We start from the raw sequence: 22,070 nt of genomic DNA, 5'->3' as shown, positions 1-22,070 counted from the left end.
ACTGACGTGTGTGCCGTACTATTGGCATGGCAAAACAGCTGAAGGGGGTAGGTATATGAGACAAAAAGAGGCTGGGAACCACTGGTGTAGTCCGCCAACAAAACCAAAGACATAATGTTAGCCAGCCGACTTGAGGAGCAGCCAAAGCATGGATGAGGAGAATCCCCTCAAGTCCAAAAATGTAGTAAGTAACATTAGGTAACGTAGTTAGCCTACTGACTGTTTTCAGTTACTATGGCAACACGTGACAGCTGACATTAGCTCTGTTAGCAATAGCCTAAAACTTTATGAATAATACCAATGTAAACCTACAATGCTTAACAAAAACAACTACCACTGCCAACAGCTATACTAACCCTTGTGTTGTCACATCAGATACTAGACATAAGAAAAATAAAAGCTTAGACCCTTGATAGTTAAATTAAAAAAATGCTAAATGCAAAAAATAGTCATGATAATAGGCATGATTCATCTCGTAGCTGGTTGGCTTGGTTCTCGGCTTAGAACTCTTTTATAAAGATTTTCTGAAATGTGAATGGCGAAATGAATGGGAAATTCACTTCCTGGGACCAGAGCCATTCAAAAGTGTGCAGTCACTGTTGAGCTCTATACTGGCGAATAGCCTAAGTTTCATTACAATTGTTGTTGTTGTTTTTATTATAGTCTATTATTATCATTTGATGGATGGATGGATTGATGGATGGATGTTCTTTATTGTCCACAAGTGAAATGAATGTTGTTGTCGTTATTATATTATTTGGTGCAGAATATTAAAGGAACACTCCGCCCATTTTCAACCAGCTGTGTATCATTAGAACATCAGTAGTATATCAGAAAACTGTAAACTGTTTTGAAGTCTGTCATTTAATTTGACAGTTATTGAGTGTTAAAGTGTGGACCAGTGACATCACTGGTCCACACTAACTCAAATTAATAACTCATTAACTCAAATCAACTCTCAATAACTGTCAAACTAGATGATGGTTTTGAAGTCATTCATCTAGTTTGACAGTTATTGAGAGTTGATTTGAGTTAATGAGTTATTAATTTGAGTTAGTGTGGACCAGTGATGTCACTGGTCCACACTTTCACACTCAATAACTGTCAAATTAAATGACAGACTTCAAAACAGTTTACAGTTTTCTGATATACTACTGATGTTCTAATGATACAAAGCTGGTTGAAAATGGGCAGAGTGTTCCTTTAAACTGAGTGTGCAATGCATGCTTTTGTACTGTCGTAGACCAGGGCCTGGAGTTTTCCATACCTGTAGATGCTGTTGAGTCAAAATCACATGTGCAGGGTACAGGCCACCAGGAGAAAACACAAGAAGACAATAGGGGTGTGCTTTATATTTATATATCGCCGTTTGCAAAATCCGATCGATGACGCAAAACACGTGAGCCAGTTCTCAGCGGCGTTGGCAGCATTGTCGCATGCAAACTAACCTAGAGTAAAGCATCTTGGCGGTGTGGAAGTATTCCAAAGTGCGTGAGGCAGATACAACAAATGCCATCTGTAATGTAGGCAAGTATAAAATACCCTGTGGGAGAAGCAACTAGCAGAGAGCCGAGCAGAAGAGAGAGAGGACCAGCGGCTCGTCGCGGTTTCACATCGTTCTCCAAGCTGAACGTTAAAGCGGAGTGCAGTGGGTGTCTGCAAGGAGCTGAAGCTGGTTCACTGGGGTTAGCTAGCATTAGTTCTTAACATTAATTTACAATGCCGTTAGGTTGTTAGCATTAGTTACCAAACAGCTGACTGGTTAGTTAACGAGGCAGCTAACACAACGTGCCGTAACGTTAGGGTAACGAGTTAGCATTAAAACATGGCTTCACTTCAACATTAGATATCTGCTGTGTTTCAAGACAAGGGACGTGTGGTTAGCTTGTTAGCCTACTAGCAGACTAAGGGCAGACAGGCATGTTTGTTTTGTAACGTTATGTCTCATCCCAGTGATGAAATCAAAATGCGACACCAAACAATGTAAACAACGGGTTCTGGAAGTTGAACATTAGCTAGATGCATTGATTGAACCTTGAAGTAGCAAGACTAAAACATAAACTGTATAAATCTTCGGAGTCTCCATTTATTTAACTCGACTCAACAACAACACAGGCAACAGTCTGAGTCTTGTGCTCCGGTACTCTCATTCAATCATGCTGCGCTACCTAGAACGCACTCACATGGTTTTGTTTATATAATGATCAAGTAAATATTGAGGCAGAAAAAGATAGGTAACATATGGAGACTTTTAAACCAGGACTCAATTTGATGATTGAAATGTATGTCAAATGTAAACTGTTAGACCTATAATATTGCAATACCAGCTGCTATAACAACAACAAAACGAAAAGATCGGCATGGCGATCGGTTTCGGGCAGATATGCCTCTTAGAAGATCGGGAGCAAAAAAAGGAGAAGATTGGAGCATCCATCAAATTCAACAGAGCAGCAAAATGTCGACCTCTGTGTGAGAAATGTTGGTACCTGTCGTGGTCGATGTGCTGGTTGGCATCATACATACAGAAGGGCTTATCGATGGTGGTGCACTCATTCATGAACTCAATAGAGCCTCCTGTGTCTGCAGATATGTCACAAATGGCTAGCAGTCTGGAGAGAGACAGAGAGAGAGAGTTACTGTACATATTCTAATATTATTACCATTACATATTGTTATATGGTAATATCATTTATTATTTCTGTGTTCTTGCTTTTCAGTATTGTAACATTTTATTTATTCATCGTCCAATTTGTAATATTCAGGGTTTTTCCTGGCTCAAAATGAGGCAGAGGTGGTACTAGTGTCGATATTCATATTGTCGATATTTTGTATTGTCGATATTTTGTAATGATACAAAGTGGGTTGAGTATCGGTAAAGCCATCCTTTTTAAGGGGTCTGGGTGGGTGTGGGTTTGCAACATTTGAGTGGTGCAGGACTGTGGAGTGATGTGATTGGCTGGTGTGCAAGGACTCTGTAATGATGTGATTGGCTGGTGGTCTTACTTGTGCGGCAGGTCGGGCCAGCCCTCGGTGCCCGGGGACGAGTATTTGAATGGCCTCATGAGCTTCTGAGCATCCAGCCGGCGGAGGAGGCGCGGGGCCCGCTGGTCCCAGTAAATCCCATTGATCAGGCAGGTGGTGTACGGCGCCACCTGTGGGTCAAGCGGCAGAACAGCAAAAAGTTTTTTTTTAACTTTGATGCACTTAGAGCCGTTTTTACCCCATGTCAGATTTCAACGTCGTCCAGGACGGGACAACACATCGAAATTCAATATATCACAATGCAAAAATACGATGATACATAAGAGTATGGTGGGTCAGAAAAATGTATCATGATATGAACTCTTTTATCAAAAACACATCAAGGTGTCAGAAATAAAAATCGATTTGCTAGTTTGGTCAAAAGAAAATAGCTCCTACACAAAACTTCTCACAACAAGGTCTGTGGATTATCTTCAGTGAGCGGGTCATGATTTCTGGAAAGACATAATTGCTGTTGAGTTTTTAAATGTATTTTTTTCCCGGCACTTTGAGCACCACAAGCCAAGTGCCATTCAGTTCCATTGTATTGGAGAGAAGGCAGACACATCTCTACGGCAAATATCTCCAAAACTCGGCAACTAGTCACACCAAAACCATCTAGATATAAAAATAGCACTACAGGTGAAAAATATGTATTTTGGATTTTAGGGTGAGCTGTCCCTTTAACTACGCCATGTTTTTTGAAAAATATAATTTTGTGTAATATTGTCATTATTTTTGACAAATGTTCACCTTTGAGAGAACATTGAAACACAATTAAGACTGATATTTAGTCATCTGACCATATGTATTTACCACAGCTGTGAGCGCTCATGTCATTTTGCTCAGTGAACCTGAAGAAGCTAGGGGCGAAATGCCTTGTTGGCTCCTAATAAAGTCACAGTAAAGTCATTTCAGTGTGCAGCCCAATGTTTCCCCTACCATTCTGCAGGCCCGCCAGGCCAACGACCCCCCCGCCAGGCCAAAAGAGAAAATGGGGGGGCCCTTCCCTGCTCTCCCCCAAATTTCAATAAACCTTTATGGCATATTATTACAATAAAACAATACTGGTGTTGACAGTAATAGAAGATGACAAATCATTCAAAACAATAAGCATTTTGCTTTTAGGAGCATCGTGCCAGTGTTCCAAAATGTGTCATCGTGTGTCGTTGCCTTGGAAACGCACATCCCATAATACAACTGTTCGCATCGCATCCCATAATAGTATGATGATACTTGGGATGCCATTGCGAACATAGATGCGAACAGGTTAGCTAAAAGTTTAGCGTCGCCAGCGAGGAGGCCCCCCGCCGTTGCGGTCGGGGTACGTTTCAAAATCCCTCCAGGCCTGACATTTTTTCTAGGGGAAACACTGCAGTGGTTAATGTTGATGCTGACCTCACTGACACACCAAAACACTTTTCAAGCAATTTCCCTGTCGCAAATCGCCAGTGTCAGGATGAAATCATGAGTTGTAATGGAGTTGTGGCGCGCTCCCGCCACCTCGATCGTTTGGTGTGAGGTCAGGTGGTGATGAGACTCAGTCCGAGCTGTCTGGACTCAGTCTTCTTCTCTTCTTGACGTTCAGACAAAGGCAAACGTGTTGAATATTGTTGGGAGTCTTCAGCCTTGGCTCATGCAAATAGTCAAGTTCAATGACGTGAACATTGCCAACAATCAACCAGCATCAAAACAGGACACCAGTATGCAGATATCCATGTTGAGTCTTTCTCTCTCTCTCCCCCGAATTTGTGCACTTCTCCTTGTTCTGTGTCGACATTACTGCACCTGTCAAGTTGCGTCCGTTACCTATGCCTACGGTCTTTTCAAAATAAAATCACTTCCATGTTCATGGAAAATAACAAAAATAAAAGCAATATAACAAATACATTACAATTACACATGTGAACTGCACTGTGTCTTGGGGTCATTTACAGTGTGGTTTATTTACAGTCTGACTAAAAATGAGAGGGTATCAGACTTGAGTCTTTTCAAAGTCTTCTAGTGTATGGTAGGCAGCCTTTTCAAAATCTTAGTTTGCGACTAAAAACTCAGTGACTCGTGACTTGTTTTAAGTCACAAGTCATGTTGTTGAGTGAGTGTCAGACATTAACCTTTTAAAAGTATTTTCTGAGTAATTTAAACATGTTCTAGTGTATGGTGGTACAGTAGGCTTAAGATGTTACTGTGAGCGACCAGCACCTGATGGCTAACACTGTGTTTGCTTGGGGTGTTCTGTCCACTCTGAGGTCCCACATGCAAGTGTTTTGAAATAGAGAGCCGAGGCATCCCGCTGACAGACAGGAGCAGGTGGACTGAGGGGGGGAGAGAGAGAGAGAGAGAGATGGGTCCTGAAGTTGGAAGTGTACAGCTTCTCATACTAAAGCAGGCCTAAACAACTGGTGGCCCAAATTCAAAAAAACAAAAATTATAAAAATTAAAGGGTTAGAAATAATGTTTTATTATTTAGCATTTTGAGTTCATCACATCACAGGAACCTATGTTAATAATGGCTCATTTCCACCACATTTTAATGCCCTGCACAGCTCGTCACCAGTCGGCTCTACTCGTTTCGGCCCGATGGATGTTCTGCTTCGACCGCCGATCATCTGCCCCCGCCCACAGCTGGTCGTCATAGCGACCGCATATCTGTCCTCCGCCTAAAAGCCGAAGTAGGCTATAACATAACGTTACAATTAAATCCATCCACAGAACTTTTAAACTGTTTATGAAATACTGGTGCCTCTAAATGACCTACAGTGTACATGGGCAAATGTGACAATCGGCCAGGAGAATGGAAATCACTTTGTTGTTAGTCAAACTCACAGGCATGCGCTGCGCGCGGACGGGAGAGGCGCAACAGAGTGAAGCCTGTACCCGGCGGCCTGACACCAGGCAAGACCGCGGCTTCACCCAAGACCCGCCTGCGGCCTAGCGGAGCGCTGCACAGGAGCTTCCTGAGCAGCGGACTTTTTTCTCTCTCAGACAATTGAAACCACCGCCACGATTTTATTTCACCAGAGGCGAAGGCAAAAGACTGATGGAAATATACATAACAGAAGAGAAGGTAAGCCCACTAAACTGGTATGCAGCATTGCATTGACAGTCAGTAGATAGACAGAGTAAACACGATTCTGCCTGACCAATCAGTCGTCAACAATGTTTTCACGTCACCGTATGAACCCAGGTTCACAGAATAGAACCCTGACGAGGCAGGTATGAAAAGTAGCACGACTCAACTCCAATACAACCCGGGCCGGGACAGTTTTTACCGGTGGAATGAGACCATTTATCGAGTCGAGCGGAGCGGGACCGCGCTACTACCTGCGGTGGAAATGGGCCATAAGCCACCAGCCAAATTTGAACCGCCGCTGCGAGTGCACAGCGCTACTGTGTGTGTGTGTGTGTGTGCGCACGTGCGTGTGATTCGATTAAATCTTATGACGTGATAAGATCATTCATTGTAGCACCGCGCGCACCGCTCTCTTCAATCATCTTCAATGTGGAAGTGGAAATCCAGACCTTGTAGAAAAGTGGCGATTTTGGGGCTTTGGGTTGAAACTAATGTCTCCTACTTTCTGAGGCACACAATTACTCACATAAGACCCTATAGTTAGAAGGTTTTTGTGGATTTTGGTTTCCAGGGACTTTAAACTTAATTTACTTATTACACCCGAATGGGTGGGACAACCACCATCTGAACACATATGATCATAATCTATAACTGACATTTTTGGCATAATAAATCCTTCAAACCAGCAATGCGCTGGTAAAATAACCTGTTATAGATACTCCAGGACGGTAGGTGGCGGTATGCACACAAAAGACGCAAGCAAAAGACTCAAAGAGGAAAAAAAGAAGAAGGAAGCAGTGCTCCTGAACAAAGAGCGTGGAAGGAAAGAGACGACACTCCGGCCATTTTTGGAAACAGAATGCGCCTCGCAGTGGTCAGCTGCGGTAGCGCTGGCCCCTATAATCAGCCTTTCTAAACAGTAACTCAATGGGAGAACACTCTAAACTTTGGGGATTCACATCTTTTCTGGGCGTACTGTAAATCTTGATTGAAGTGGTGTAGTGCAGGGATGTAAAACAACAACCATATTGTGGAAACTAAGCAAAATATTTCGTTTTATTTTTTTATTTTTTTCAAGATAAATAGCTAATGAAAAGGACCCGAGGTTCAACTCCCGTTGAGTTACTGTTTAGAGAGGCTGATTATAGGGGCCAGCGCTACCGCAGCTGACCACTGCGAGGTTCTTTTGGCGCTTCCAAAAATCAAAAATGGCGGAGGCTGCTGGGCGCTGATGTTGCAATGGGGCAATATGGAGCTGCCATTTCTTTCCATAAAAGTTCTTTGTTCCTGAACACACATTTCTGCAATAACTGCACTTTATGTCTGTGTTTACTCCACGCTAACGTTAACGTTACCGCTCGTTGTTCGTGAGCCGTCATTACCGTTTTGCCAGTTATGGTGTCAACTAAGAGGCAGGCCCGATTGGCCCGTGGACTTTGTAACTTCTGGCAATCACTGGAGGCCAGACTGATCCACAGAACCAAACAGAACCTGAGGTCACGTGACCAGGATGGTTTAGTAAAAAGGTTTTAAGCTGACTTACTGTCAAGCTATTTGTGAAATTTGTGGTGGAGAATTGGTATAGACTAGATGGTATTTGTACAATCAAACATTGAAGTGAACTATTGTTCAGAATCAGAATCAGCATTATTGGCTAAGTATGTAGACATACAAGCAATTTGACATGTGGGAAATATGCCATTGTCCCGCTCTGTGTGTGTGAACCCCAGGGAGAATAGTAGGGCTGGGCAATATAATCGATACGGCAATATATCGCGATATTTTATTTCCCGATACTGTATCGATACCCATACATGGCGATACATATCGCCATGTATCGCGATATTATTATTTTATTTTTAATTTTTTTTGCAGGCCATGCCATGCCAGGCCTCTGCATCTGGTGATTCCCACCCCTAATCGATACTGTATCGATATTTCCCATATCGATGCGTTCAGTAACACACTCAACACTCAGTAGTTTTGACTAAATTTGTCCACTAACTTATCAGTATAAAGTGATGTACATATTATTACACTACCTGGGTGGTACACAGTGTGTTGTATCTTTAGCTCTATTATTTAATTTTGAGTAAATTCTGTAGAATATCGCAATATATCGCAATATGTATCGCATCGCAATATATCATGATACAATCGTATCGTGACCCAAGTATCGTGATACGTATCGTATCGTGAGATCCTTGCCAATACCCAGCCCTAGAGAATAGTGGCTGTTCACTCAGCAGCTAATGTGGATCCTATCAAATAAACCAAATGCTCACGTTGGTTCTGAAGTTGGAGGTGTAGAGCTCCGGGTGGGTCTCATACTCCATGGGGTCGTACATGCCATCACTCTTCCTCATCAGGTGGTGGTGACGGCTCAGCACCGTGGCAAACACTTTGGTCATGTCTGAGGAGAGGAGAGGAGATGATAGGACAGAAGAGAGGAGGAGAGCGGAGAGAAGAGCAGAGGAGATGAGGAGAGGAGAGGAGGAGATGATAGGAGAGGAGGAGAGCGGAGAGAAGAGCAGAGGAGATTAGGAGAGGAGAGGAGGAGATGATAGGAGAGAAGAGAGGAGGAGAGCGGAGAGGAGGAGAGAAGAGCAGAGGAGATGAGGAGAGGAGAGGAGGAGGAGATGATAGGAGAGAAGAGAGGAGGAGAGTGGAGAGGAGGAGAGAAGAGCAGAGGAGATGAGGAGAGGAGGGCGGGGCACACATGACTGGATTTCAACACTATGGTTTACTGTAGTAAAATCAGTTCTATGAAGGATTTTCAGTTGTATGACTCTGAATCTGACTGATTTGGATATAGCTGCAGGGTCCATCCAAATTCTTTCCCAATCTGTAAATCTGGGAATATGCTTGACATTTGGCCCGGCCGCACGGAAACAAGAGACACGGAATCCTGACTAGAAAACGTGTGGAGCTTTTATACTCTGTGCGGGTTTCTGCTCGCGGAAGTGAGCGGGAGTCTTGAAAACTCCACTTTGTCCGCCCAGCCGCATCCGCGTAGTTATACAATTCGGAGTGTGCACGGCCAGGCGAAAACCGTCCGCACAGGAGCCTTGCGGAGGGGCGTGTCGGCTGATTTGACGTCACTTTCCGCACGGACACTCGCGGTCTTCGCCGATGCAGGAAGCATAATTCCATCTTAAATGGAACCCCTGAATGTAGTTCCCATTGTGATTGTGTCTGAATGTTGAGTTGTGGGGATGAGTGAATCTATGTACTATACATGCCTGAGACGCTACCTCTGCTTAAGGCTAGGGACCTACATATCTTATGCATCTCATGGTCATAGTACAGATTTTCCTTGGGGAGCTTTGAGATGATTGATTTTAATTGGTTATACTGTAAAACATACATACATCTTCTAAGCTCCTCAAAGGATAGAATCTCCCCATTCTCTACAATTTGGGAAATTTCTGTGATATTGTGTTGCTTCCATATCTAGTTTGATAATGGGTTCCCTGCAGCTTTAAAGGCTACATTACACCATATTGGCATATATGCCATATTGACTGTTGAGTTTTTCCAAGTATTTCTATTTACGCTTTGAGCACCACAAGCCGAGTACCATCCAGTTCCATTGTATTGGAGAGAAGGCAGACATCTCTACATGGCTCATATCACTAAATCTCAACAACTCACACCAATACCATCTAGATCAGTGTTTGTCAAACTTTTTCAGACCAAGGACCACTTAAACCAGGGGCACTCAATTAAAATTCAAAGAGGTCCAGTTAGAGAAAATTTCCTCAAGCAAAGGTCCGGAACATTGTAACGTAGCTTACTCTATGATTCAGTGCCATTGAACTCAATGATTGAAGTAGCCTAATGGTACAATGTCTGTATGTAGTCAACAACTGACTGTTAAATCAAAATAAACATCAACAATGCTTATTTACAGTTTTCATATTTAACTGGATTAATTATACATAACTAGCCTACTATAATAAATACATTCTCTTTTCTCATTTCAATTAAAATAATGCATTTAAAAATAACATACAACAGAGTGCTTTGGAAAAATGTGCATCTTAAAATGAAGTGCTTAAATTTAAGAGAAATAAGTTTCCCTTTTTCTTCACTCCATTTCACATTTAACACTCTCAGCCAACAAACAACCTTTTCTCTTGAGAGAAGTGAGCTCCCTATATATCTATCTATCTATCTATCTGTCTGTCTGTCTGTCTGTCTGTCTGTCTGTCTGTCGATCAACCTCTGTCGATCAACCTCGCATGCTGTTGTGTTGGGCAGTGAGTGTGCCCTGGTGTGTGTATGTGTGTTTGCTCATGTGTGGCGCTTCCATAGACCGGGCAGGATCGCACCGCACTTCACACGAGACATACTGGTTTTAATCTGCCCGTAAGAACAATGAATGGACATGTAAGAGTGGTTTCTTTTGAGCACACCATGTGAAATTACTATCTCAGTATCTCTCGCCTTGCGTCGCCTCCCCTCCGTCCGTGTGTCTCGCAGCACCACTCGAAGCAACAGAGAGAAACGATTCGCTTATTTGATTGGCCGAGTAGCATCAAGTGTGATGATTTACAGCGCGTGCATTGGTCTGTGAGCTTCCTGGCAGATAAACCAGTAGTACCGTAAATACTATAAAAGCATGTGCCGGTTAAAATAGAAACGCTCCGTGAAAATGTAAGTTATCAATGATTTGTAGGTTATAGGGCTCGGTCCGGATAGGACGGTGTCTCAGTCCGGATGCGGACCGGAGTCCGGACTTTGAGGATCGCCGACTTAAACCAATGAAAAAAACTCGGGGACCACCTAACTCCCAAAACATCCCCAAAAACAATAGGCCTACTACTTCAACTGTAAATTACAAATTATAGGCTAATTAAATGACAAATAGCAGTACAATTAATCACATTTTTGGCTTCCCACAATTATGAAAACAAGATAACCAATATAGAAAATATATATGTAATTTATTTTAGTTAGTCCATTTACTTTTTTTTTTTTTTTTTACATTTATTTCTCCTGTTCAGTTCAAATATATTCAAAGTTCAAAGACAGTTTTTTCAAGTTCAATAAATGCACAATGTTGCCAAAGTCAAATAGGCTATCTTTTGCCATCTTCAAGTTGCATTCAGTGATGTTTTTGTGTTCAAATAAGTGTTAAATGGCTCTATATTCTGACAGCAATTACTGAAATAGAGTGTTTGGTCAGTAACTTGGAACTCCCAACCACCCGCTGTACTCTGTCTCTCTCCTGTAGCCCTGCAGGCAGAGTGGATGTATCTCCACAAGTGTAAGTCGTAGAGAGTTAGGGGTGATGGTGTTGGATTCGGGGTGAAAAAATATATTATAGTCCTTTACAGGCAACGTGATCTGACCTTGAGTTTCCCAGAAAATGTAAACATTTCTCTGATTGGATAGTGGGAGGTTAAAAAAAAGGAAACAAATATAAATCTACTCGCGGACCACTAGGGGGCGCCCGCGGACCACTGGCCACTGTTTGAGAAACACTGATCTAGATGGATAAATAGCATGCAGGTAAGAGGAAAAATATGTCTTTGTATTTTGGGTGAACTGTGCCTTTAACAATAATATTGAGGCACGATGCACATACAAATGAATGCAATATTGCACAAAAAAGTCAAGAGAAGCAAAGGGAATTCAATACCTCCAGTTTTAGAAACGTCCTTCAGCTCGAGAGGGTCGACGTATTCCACAGGAAGCTCGTTAATGATGTCCTGCGCCCCCTGCAGGCGGCAAGGAGAGAGCGGTGTGATGGCGTTATGATTTCACCACTGAAACTGAAGCGAGCGACCGCTCGAACGTGTTTTTGTCGTGGGGGATGAAGGTGGTCTCACCTTGGACACGTTTCCGGTGCCGGTGAAACAGAAGGTGACCGGGCCGATGGACTTGGGCATGAGCCCCATGGAGATCTCATAGCCACAGTCCCTCACTGCCTGGATGGCCTGGTGCACGTTCCTGTAGTTGTGAGCCATGCCGATGTGCTGCATGGAGGAACATGGCATATGATATGAAGTTCTTTGAGGCCAAACTGGCATGTCAAAGAAAAACTACCGTATTTCCTATTCAATTAATGGCCGGAGGATGTGGTCGACATGAACAAATAAACTTGACTTGACGTGTTCAAGTGACTGGTTTACTGTAAGTGTTAATCACAGTGATGACCTGTGTGGATAGAAACTGTTTTTGTGTCTGTTAGTTTTGGCGTACAGTGCTCTGTAGCGCCTGCCAGAGGGGAGGAGATGGAAAAGATCTTGGGTCTGTGTTGGCGCACAGTGCCCTGTAGCGCCTGCCAGAGGGGAGGAGATGGAACAGATCTTGGGTCTGTGTTGTATATTGCATGTCGGGAAGAGAGCGACACCTGATGTGACAGCTAATGTGTTTGGATCCAATTTAGGAGAAAATAACACATCTTACCATGAAAGGAGTGTGATGGCCCAGAGCGAGGAAGCGCAGTCCTAAGCCGTGCAAGATGTTAATCATTCCTACAAACAAGAAAACATCCAGGATTCAGTCACAGTAAGTACCAGTGTTTACATTATCCGCTAATTGCCGGTCTTTTACCAGTAAAATCAATTAAAGTCTGTCAAATTAAAATCTCTCCAGTCACCAAGTCCGGTGAAAATTCGATTAAAATAGGCGCAAATGAAATTTGCACACATCTCCTATTAAATAAATGAATATTTTTATGATGACTGTTAGACATGATGGCTGTTAGACATGAAGCACGCGATCGGATTGAATGCAACTGTGCGCCTCTCATCACCAGGCCTACCACGAGCGACAGGGATGAGACAAAACCAAACGAACCGTAAAAAGTATTTTCTGAAACCCAGAGGGTCTAATGACAAGCGGGTCTAATCACAATGACGACGGCGATAACGTTACTAGGCGGTGGACGTCACTTTCAGAACAGACAATATAGGCCTAATTACTTACAAAAGCACCTGCCATCATGTGTTGGGAGTGCTTTTTCGAGACCACATGATGGCTCTGTGATCAGAAAAGTCGATCAGACGAATAAACAAAAGCTGCTTGTTAAGTAGATTAGACTCCAGTTAATTGGAAAATCAACTGATGTCCTCTGCTTTATAACGGGCAATAAGTAGGCTATATGCTGATATGAGTAGGCTATATGCTGATATAAGTAGGCTATATGCTGATATAAGTAGGCTATATGCTGATATGAGTAGGCTATATGCTGATATAAGTAGGCTATATGCTGATATGAGTAGGCTATATGCTGATATGAGTAGGCTATATGCTGATATAAGTAGGCTATATGCTGATATGAGTAGGCTATATGCTGATATAAGTAGGCTACATGCTGATTGATACAAGTAGGCTATATGCTGATATGAGTAGGCTATATGCTGATATAAGTAGGCTATATGCTGATATAAGTAGGCTATATGCTGATATGAGTAGGCTATATGCTGATATAAGTAGGCTATATGCTGATATGAGTAGGCTATATGCTGACATAGGTAGGCTACATGCTGATTGATATAAGTAGGCTATATGCTGATATAAGTAGGCTATATGTACAGCCACCTGTAGCGGCCTTGGGACAACGCTGTCTTGCAGCCCGACAGGATATGCTGGAGGCTAGCATTGCTGGTATCGCAAAGGGGACAGGTCTCTTCAGCGCCGAACCATTGGTGGAGGTTTCGGGGACAAGGTAGGGTGTCATAGGTTGCTCTAATCAGGAAGCTGAGCCTAGCTTGGGGGGGGGTCTTCCACAGATCGGGCCATGACATTGGCCCGTCTGTGACTCCTTCCCATGACGTCCAGCGTCCTTGCCGGCTTTGAGACACTGGTCGGTGGATCCCCTGGTCGGTGGATTCCTACCGAAGAGGCCCACGTCTGATAAGCATCTCGGCAACCCAAGCCACTTCCTGATGAACGAGTTTGCCAGGCTGTCCAACCTGCCTGCCACTGAGGAGGGGACTTCGCTCATCTTCAGAGGCCACATCACCCTTTGGTACAGTATGAACTGGTAACACCATACTTTGAGTTTGCCGGGGGAGCTGGCTCTGATTGATCCTGGCCAGGCCATCTGCGAGCGGCTTCCTCCTCACTGTGTCCCCCGTCTGCCTGTCAGAGCGCTCTGCTGTGTAGATTCGCCCAAGCCTACGGATGGGTTGACTCGCCAGCAACGGGATCTCCTCACCGCCTGCGACAAAAGTGGTATGGTCGCTTCTGATCCCTTTCCTAAGAGACAGACTGCGCGATTTGGAGGGCTTGATCTTCATCCTTGCCCATCCCACAAGCTCGTCGATCGATTTGATGTTCTTTATAGGCTATATAGTCTATCAATTGTTTTTAAGCTCAATAAACACAGATCTAATATTTAACCCGAATTTGACAGATTTTTTCTAGCGGAAACCCTGGTAAGTACAAGCTGTCAAACTTGACCAGAGGGAGAAGGAGGGCGCCATTGTCTCCCCCCCCCCCCCCATATTTTATTTTGTAATTTTCAGAACATAGAAAACAAAAACAGGCTCAGACAAAAAACGAAAACAAACAAAACATACAGATACCAACAATGTTACAACATTCCGCTACTACCAGCCGCATCAAGTGTCTATGTGAAATGTGCGTGGAATCCCGTGCGAGGGGTCCATGAGAAGTCAGCTGAGCAAGTTACTTGTCGCTCTTAACCTCATCTAAGTAGGCTAGAAATGGGTCCCAGATCATTGTGAATTTCCTCAATTAATTGGTCCTCGGGGACCGGAGTCTCTCCATATGTAGAACCGAGACCATGTCCGTCAGCCACAGCTGAAAAGAAGGTGGCGAGGGGGACTTCCACTCCTTCAGAATGAGTCTCTTGGCGACGGTCGTCCCCTGCGTCAGAGACTGTTGCACGGCCGTAGGGAGGAGCAGAGAGGATTCTGAGCAGCCGAAGATGGCGAGTTCCGCCTCCGACTGAAGGGTTATTTATTTGATAAGCCTTAGAGCAGTGGTTCTCAAATGGGGGTCCGCGGACCCCCAGGGGTCGGTGGCACTTTGCTAGGGGGTCCGCGAAAAGTTTTCAAGTAATTTTTTTTTTTTTAATTAAAAAATAAAATGCTACATGTTACTTATTCCTTCTCAAACTACTTCCTACATGGTGCTAGTCTATCAAAATATCTTGGCTGTCATTGATTGTGTTGCATAGTGGTTTTCTGTACTGTTGACAAATTGTGATATTATTGTAAGTCGCTTTGGACAAAACAAAAGCGTCTGCTAAATGACGTAATGTAAATGTAATGTAATAAAAAAAAAAAAAAAATTTTTTTTTTTGCAAAATCTTCATAGTTCAACGAAAATAGTTTATGCTTTAAATCTAAAATGGTTCATGGATTACATTCTAATAACAAACCTATCAAATTAAAAGTCAAGCACGTTACCGTGGAAACAATTAAGCTTAGCCCAAAATCACAAATCAGAATGAGGGGGTCCCCGGTATATTTTCTATCTTGTAAGGGGTCCTTGGCTGAAAAACATTTGAGAACCTCTGCCTTAGAGTACCAATCAAATATTTTGGCCCAGAATCCAGACAGTGAAGGACAAAACCTAAAAACATGGGATAGTGTACCCTCTGACACCTGGCACCTATCACATAGTGGTGAGACAGAAGGGTAGATCTTGTGCAACCTGGACTTTGAATAATGAAGACGATGAGTGACCTTAAATTGGATCAGCTGATGTCTGCTGTTAACTGAGCAGAGCTGGACTATAAACTCCTGTCCCATATCATCTCAGACAAGTCGGAGGGCGGCATTGTTGACATGTTTCACAACAGCTTCAGGTCCAACTGTGCGAGTGACAAAGGTACGAGCCACCAGAACGTCTACGTTTATTACTGCACAAAATGGAGGTCATGGAGAACACACACAACCTCAGCAACAACTCAGTTACAGCTTCACAACTCTGCACAAGTCCCAAGTCAGTCTCAAGTGTTATGGCTCAAGTCTAAATGTAGATGATCAAGTCCAAGTCATTACTGTCACGTCTCAAGTCTAAATGTAGATGATCAAGTCCAAGTCAATACTGTCACGTCTCAAGCCGTAAATGTAGATGATCAAGTCCAAGTCATTCATGTCACGTCTCAAGTCTAAATGTAGATTATCAAGTAGATTATCAAGTTCAAGTCATTAATGTCAAGTCTGAAGTCTAAATGTAGATGATCAAGTCCAAGTCATTACTGTCAAGTCTGAAGTCTAAATGTAGATTATTAAATCCAAGTCATTCATGTCACGTCTCAAGTCTAAATGTAGATTATCAAGTCCAAGTCATTCATGTCACGTCTCAAGTCTAAATGTAGATTATCAAGTAGATTATCAAGTTCAAGTCATTAATGTCAAGTCTGAAGTCTAAATGTAGATTATCAAGTCCAAGTCATTAATGTCAAGTCTGAAGTCTAAATGTAGATTATCAAGTAGATTATCAAATTCAAGTCATTAATGTCAAGTCTGAAGTCTAAATGTAGATTATCAAGTCCAAGTCATTAATGTCAAGTCTGAAGTCTAAATGTAGATTATCAAGTCCAAGTCATTCATGTCACGTCTCAAGTCTAAATGTAGAACAGCAAGTCAAGTCAGAAGAAATCAAGAGTCCAGTATCAATTGAATATCTTAAAGAAAACTAAATACCGGCACGTTCGCGTAGTGTAGCGGTTAGGGATGTTCATTTTGAAAATTTTCCAAAATCGATAATCGGTGAATATTAACGATCAATTATCGATCATCGATTTAAATAATACTTAGAAAATTTTCAATATTTTCAATTTTTTTTTTTTTTACAAAATGAATGCCTATGGCACAAAATACGAAAGACAACGTGTTCTCCTCAATGAACTCTTTATTTCAATGTGTCTCCTCTCCAACACTGCTGCCCCCGGCGCATGCCGGTGTGAATTTCCCATGTTTAAAACAGTTTTGTTGGCACAAAGGCCTGTGCCCAGCCAGAAAACTAGAGACTATATGAAGCTCCACCTCACGTTAGTCGGCTGTGCAATGGAGTGGGGCGAGGAGGAACGAATTCCACCCAAACCTAGTCCAAAAAAAAAAAAAAAAAAAAAAATTTTTTTTTTTAATAATTAAAAAATCGATCCAAATGCCACAGGATCGATTCCAATCCTTAACGATCGATTATCGATTTTCGATAATTGATGAACATCCCTAGTAGCGGTAGATAGATTCCCTGCCTACCAACACGAAGGTCGCAGGTTCGCGCCCCCGTATTACCTCCGGCTTGGTCGGGCGTCCAGATAGGCACGATTGGCTGTGTCTGCGGGTGGGAAGCCGGATTAAGGGTATGTGTCCTGGTCGCTGAACTAGCGCCTCCTCTGGTGGTAAAAAAAAGAGCCTGATCATCAATACTGTTCACATTCACAGAAACCAATTGGGCAAGACACACAATAGACGCAATAGACACACAATAGACACACAATAGACACACAATGGACTAGGGCTGTCACTTTTTCCCAAAATAAAGTTCGAACGAACTTTAATTGCCCGAAATTCGTTCGAATATATTCGAAGTTTTTTGGTTAATTAAAAAAATAAAATAAAAATAAAATAAAAATAAAAATATTCAGTCCAGGCCAACGGGCATCAGCCCGACGTGTTAGCTTGGACGCTCACAGTCACAACACTGCCTCACAAACTTGGCTGCATCCAACTCGAGACAACTTTTCAGACCCTGGAGACAATCTTTCTCAGAAGAGACTAATGCCTCCCACACACTAGAGGATAAAAGGCCAGATTTAATGCCCGATTCCCCTCGGGGGGGCGTGGCCCGATTCGAGGCTAGTCTCAACCGATTTTTTGTCAAAATAATTGTCAAGTGTCTGGTGTCAATAAATTATTGATTGAATCGGAGCCGGCCCGATCTCGAATCGGGCATATCAAACATGTTTGATATTTACGATGGCTGTCTCCCGACGGAACCCGCAATAGCCAATGAGAGCGAGCAGACCGGGACGCGTCGACGGTCATACCCGGATGTTAATGCAGCGCTACGAGTTGTGGCAACAGCAGTGCCATGTAGCTCCTCTCTCCCCAGCATCCTCACAGCTTAAAACAGGGTGGACAGCGGCCGATGGCTCTCCAAACATGTGCCGAGCGGAGCGGTTTGCTTCAAGGGAGTGGATATGCTGTAATATGAGCTCTCAGACAGGACGTTGTTTTATTTCATTTTGCGAGGGTGTCCGCGCTGCTTGAAGTGGACCCGCCGCTCGGTGCATGTTTGGAGAGCCATCTGCTGTTGTCTGTGTGAAAAAATTGCGGTTTTGTGGGATATAAACAGCCTACAGTCTAGAGCTGTCACGATTCCTCGAGTACCTCGAATAACTCGAATAATTAAATTGATCGAGGCCAAAATGATTCGCCTCGACACGCATCTGAGTAATAGAAGAGAGTGGGTAAAATAGAAATTCCGACGGAACCTTAAGGCAACACGTGAGAGCGCGTTACGTCAGTGCGTCACTCTACCTGAAACGTCAACAAACGGGAGCAGCCGAAAATGTGGCTACACTTTCCCAAGATAGACTCAGACAACACTGGTTGCAACATTTGTGATGTGAATTGCAAAGCTGGCCAGGGAAACACCTCAAACTTGAGGAAGCATGGTCAAACACAAGATATATTTACAGTAGCTAAATGCTGAAGACTGTAACGTATTACTAGATAGGCTGAGGGTGAATGAAGCAGGCAGCGCACCGCAGCTAATGTTAGCAGCACCTCCACCGCCTTGAGCTGTAACGTTGAGAGAGGCATCGACTACAACATCAGATAACGTTATTTAATTAGCTAGCGTTAGCTGGATAAGTTGTTTCACTGCAGTTGTAGTTGTTAGATAACGGGGCTTTTCACTGTCTTCACAACGACTGCAAAACAGAGATCGTTAACGTTAACGCTAACGTTGCTGCAGTAATTGTCAAGGGTTCAACATAACGTATTTCCTCAGCCTGTATAGTAGCTATCAACATGAAATAAAAAGCATTTGACAGCTTAAACCCGTGGCTTTTTATTTGGAAGGGTTACATTTGCCGTAATCTTTATTAACATGTCTTAAAATGCATTAGAATCTTTTTATTTTTTGGGGTTAAAGATTTTTAAGATTTTTTTTAATGAACATTAGAGCAAATATAATACGAAAAGCCAAAGGGTTAAGCTCTCAAATGCTTTTTATTTTTATGTTTCTATGTACTACAGAGCCTGAGATATGAAGGCTTTAGTGAATACCGACCGCTCTCTCTGAGAAGTTTGGACCGTTTTCTGTGAGAAATACAAAGCTCAACCTAACATTAACGTTAGCGGCTAATTTAACAGCGTTTTGTGTGTGTGTGTGTGTGTGATCACACTAGCCTGTTGGTGTGTGAGAGAGAAAGAGAGAGTGAGTATGTGTGAGAGAGAAAGAGTGTGTGTGTCATGCAGCTGTAAGGTAAATGAAGGATGTAAACTAGCTAGTAAGCCATTCATTCATATTATTTAACAGTTGCTGTACACTGGAAGAACTCAAACGTCAGGTTGAAAAGATGAATGGTGCCACTGCCAGTTCTATGCAATTTAAAAATCAAAATGTTGTTTTTTCTAAGAAAGAAACTAATGTAGTTGTTTATTTGAAGAGATTTATCTTATTTTTTGGTGTATATTTACGATAAGCCTTTGAAAACACAAAAAAGGGTTCTTATCCGATTACTCGATTAATCGATGGATTATTCGGTAGAATACTCGATTACTAAAAGAATCGATAGTTGCAGCTCTACTACAGTCTAGTTGCTGGAATCGCTGTGAGTCGGTACTTCAAACGGCTGGTGTGTGGTCTCGCAGTCTGGCCGAATCGTCTAGTGTGTGCGTTCAGGAGATTTTAATGTTAAAATCTGATGAAATTGTCCTTATGTCTGTGGTCTCTCATGTTTTTAAAATCGGTTAAGTTTTGAAAATCCTCTAGTGTGTAGGCAGCTTAACGCAACAAATCTGGAGACTTTTTCTGACATGGGATTAACATTACCAGCAAGCAGCAGTTGGTTAATTTTGGTTCATAAAAAAAAGAAAAAGAAAAAAAAATTAAAAAATTCGAACAGTCAATTTACATATCGAACACGAACCCCTCCCCCACATTCGAAGTTGCATTCGAATTTCGAATGAAAAGTGACAGCCCTACAATGGACACACAATGGACACACAATGGACACACAATGGACACACAATAGACACACAATAGACACACAATGGACACACAATAGACACACAATAGACACACAATGGACACACAATGGACACACAATAGACACACAATAGACACACAATAGACACACAATAGACACACAATGGACACACAATGGACACACAATAGACACACAATAGACACACAATAGACACACAATAGACACACAATGGACACACAATAGACACACAATAAACACACAATGGACACACAATGGACACACAATAGACACACAATAGACACACAATAGACACACAATGGACACACAATAGACACACAATAAACACACAATGGACACACAATAGACACACAATAGACACACAATAGACACACAATAGACACACAATAGACACACAATAAACACACAATGGACACACAATAGACACACAATAGACACACAATAGACACACAATGGAACGAGTCGGGCAACCCCGGCTCACTCAACTCAGGTGACCTAAACTCAGTTGCACAACAGGCAATGCAGTTTCACACAGGAGCCTCAGCAAATAACTAACCAACTGTAACAACCACCTCCCAAAGAGTGACACACAACACGAGATCAGCACGGCGGGTACCTGCCAAAGAGTAACACACAACACGAGAGCAGCACGACAGGTACCTGCCAAAGAGTAACACACAACACGAGAGCAGCACGACGGGTACCTGCCAAAGAGTAACACACAACACGAGAGCAGCACGACAGGTACCTGCCAAAGAGTAACACACAACACGAGAGCAGCACGACAGGTACCTGCCAAAGAGTAACACACAACACGAGAGCAGCACGACAGGTACCTGCCAAAGAGTAACACACAACACGAGAGCAGCACGACAGGTACCTGCCAAAGAGTAACACACAACACGAGAGCAGCACGACGGGTACCTGCCAAAGAGTAACACACAACACGAGAGCAGCACGACAGGTACCTGCCAAAGAGTAACACACAACACGAGAGCAGCACGACAGGTACCTGCCAAAGAGTAACACACAACACGAGAGCAGCACGACAGGTACCTGCCACAGAGTAACACACAACACAAGAGCAGCACGACAGGTACCTGCCAAAGAGTAACACACAACACAAGAGCAGCACGACAGGTACCTGCCAAAGAGTAACACACAACACGAGAGCAGCACGACAGGTACCTGCCAAAGAGTAACACACAACACGAGAGCAGCACGACAGGTACCTGCCAAAGAGTAACACACAACACGAGAGCAGCACGACGGGTACCTGCCAAAGAGTAACACACAACACGAGAGCAGCACGACGGGTACCTGCCAAAGAGTAACACACAACACGAGAGCAGCACGACAGGTACCTGCCAAAGAGTAACACACAACACGAGAGCAGCACGACAGGTACCTGCCAAAGAGTAACACACAACACGAGAGCACCACGACAGGTACCTGCCACAGAGTAACACACAACACAAGAGCAGCACGACAGGTACCTGCCAAAGAGTAACACACAACACGAGAGCAGCACGACAGGTACCTGCCAAAGAGTAACACACAACACGAGAGCAGCACGACAGGTACCTGCCAAAGAGTAACACACAACACGAGAGCAGCACGGCGGGTACCTGCCACGCCCGCCCACTGGCCAAACGCCACGATCCGGTAGCCGTTAGCGTCCACCATCTTCTCGTAGTCGATCAGACGAACCTCCTGGAAGACAAAACAGATTTACGCAGCTTTACAGATCCCACTTTACTATCCATCCAAAAAAAGCACACACAAATGATACAGTAACGC

The 22,070-nt window shown here is 43.2% G+C and overlaps 1 protein-coding gene across 3 annotated transcripts in view; it reads right to left on the bottom strand.

Annotated features, from left to right (window-relative positions):
• aass (aminoadipate-semialdehyde synthase) overlaps window positions 1-22,070 on the bottom strand; it is a 58,276-nt gene that overhangs the window by 28,457 nt on the left and 7,749 nt on the right. For all 3 annotated transcript variants that reach the window (XM_083663164.1, XM_083663166.1, XM_083663165.1), the window contains exons 4-10: window positions 21,899-21,983; window positions 12,512-12,579; window positions 11,932-12,078; window positions 11,742-11,820; window positions 8,380-8,507; window positions 3,004-3,152; window positions 2,487-2,609 (exon numbers count right to left, since the gene is read on the bottom strand). In XM_083663164.1, the coding sequence (XP_083519290.1) occupies window positions 2,487-2,609; window positions 3,004-3,152; window positions 8,380-8,507; window positions 11,742-11,820; window positions 11,932-12,078; window positions 12,512-12,579; window positions 21,899-21,983 (779 nt within the window). The remainder of the gene's footprint in view (window positions 1-2,486; window positions 2,610-3,003; window positions 3,153-8,379; window positions 8,508-11,741; window positions 11,821-11,931; window positions 12,079-12,511; window positions 12,580-21,898; window positions 21,984-22,070) is intronic.

Source organism: Poromitra crassiceps, assembly GCF_964638095.1.
Source record: "Poromitra crassiceps genome assembly, chromosome: 30".
NCBI classification, from domain to species: Eukaryota; Metazoa; Chordata; class Actinopteri; order Beryciformes; family Melamphaidae; genus Poromitra; species Poromitra crassiceps.
This window is presented reverse-complemented; position numbering and strand designations above follow the sequence as displayed.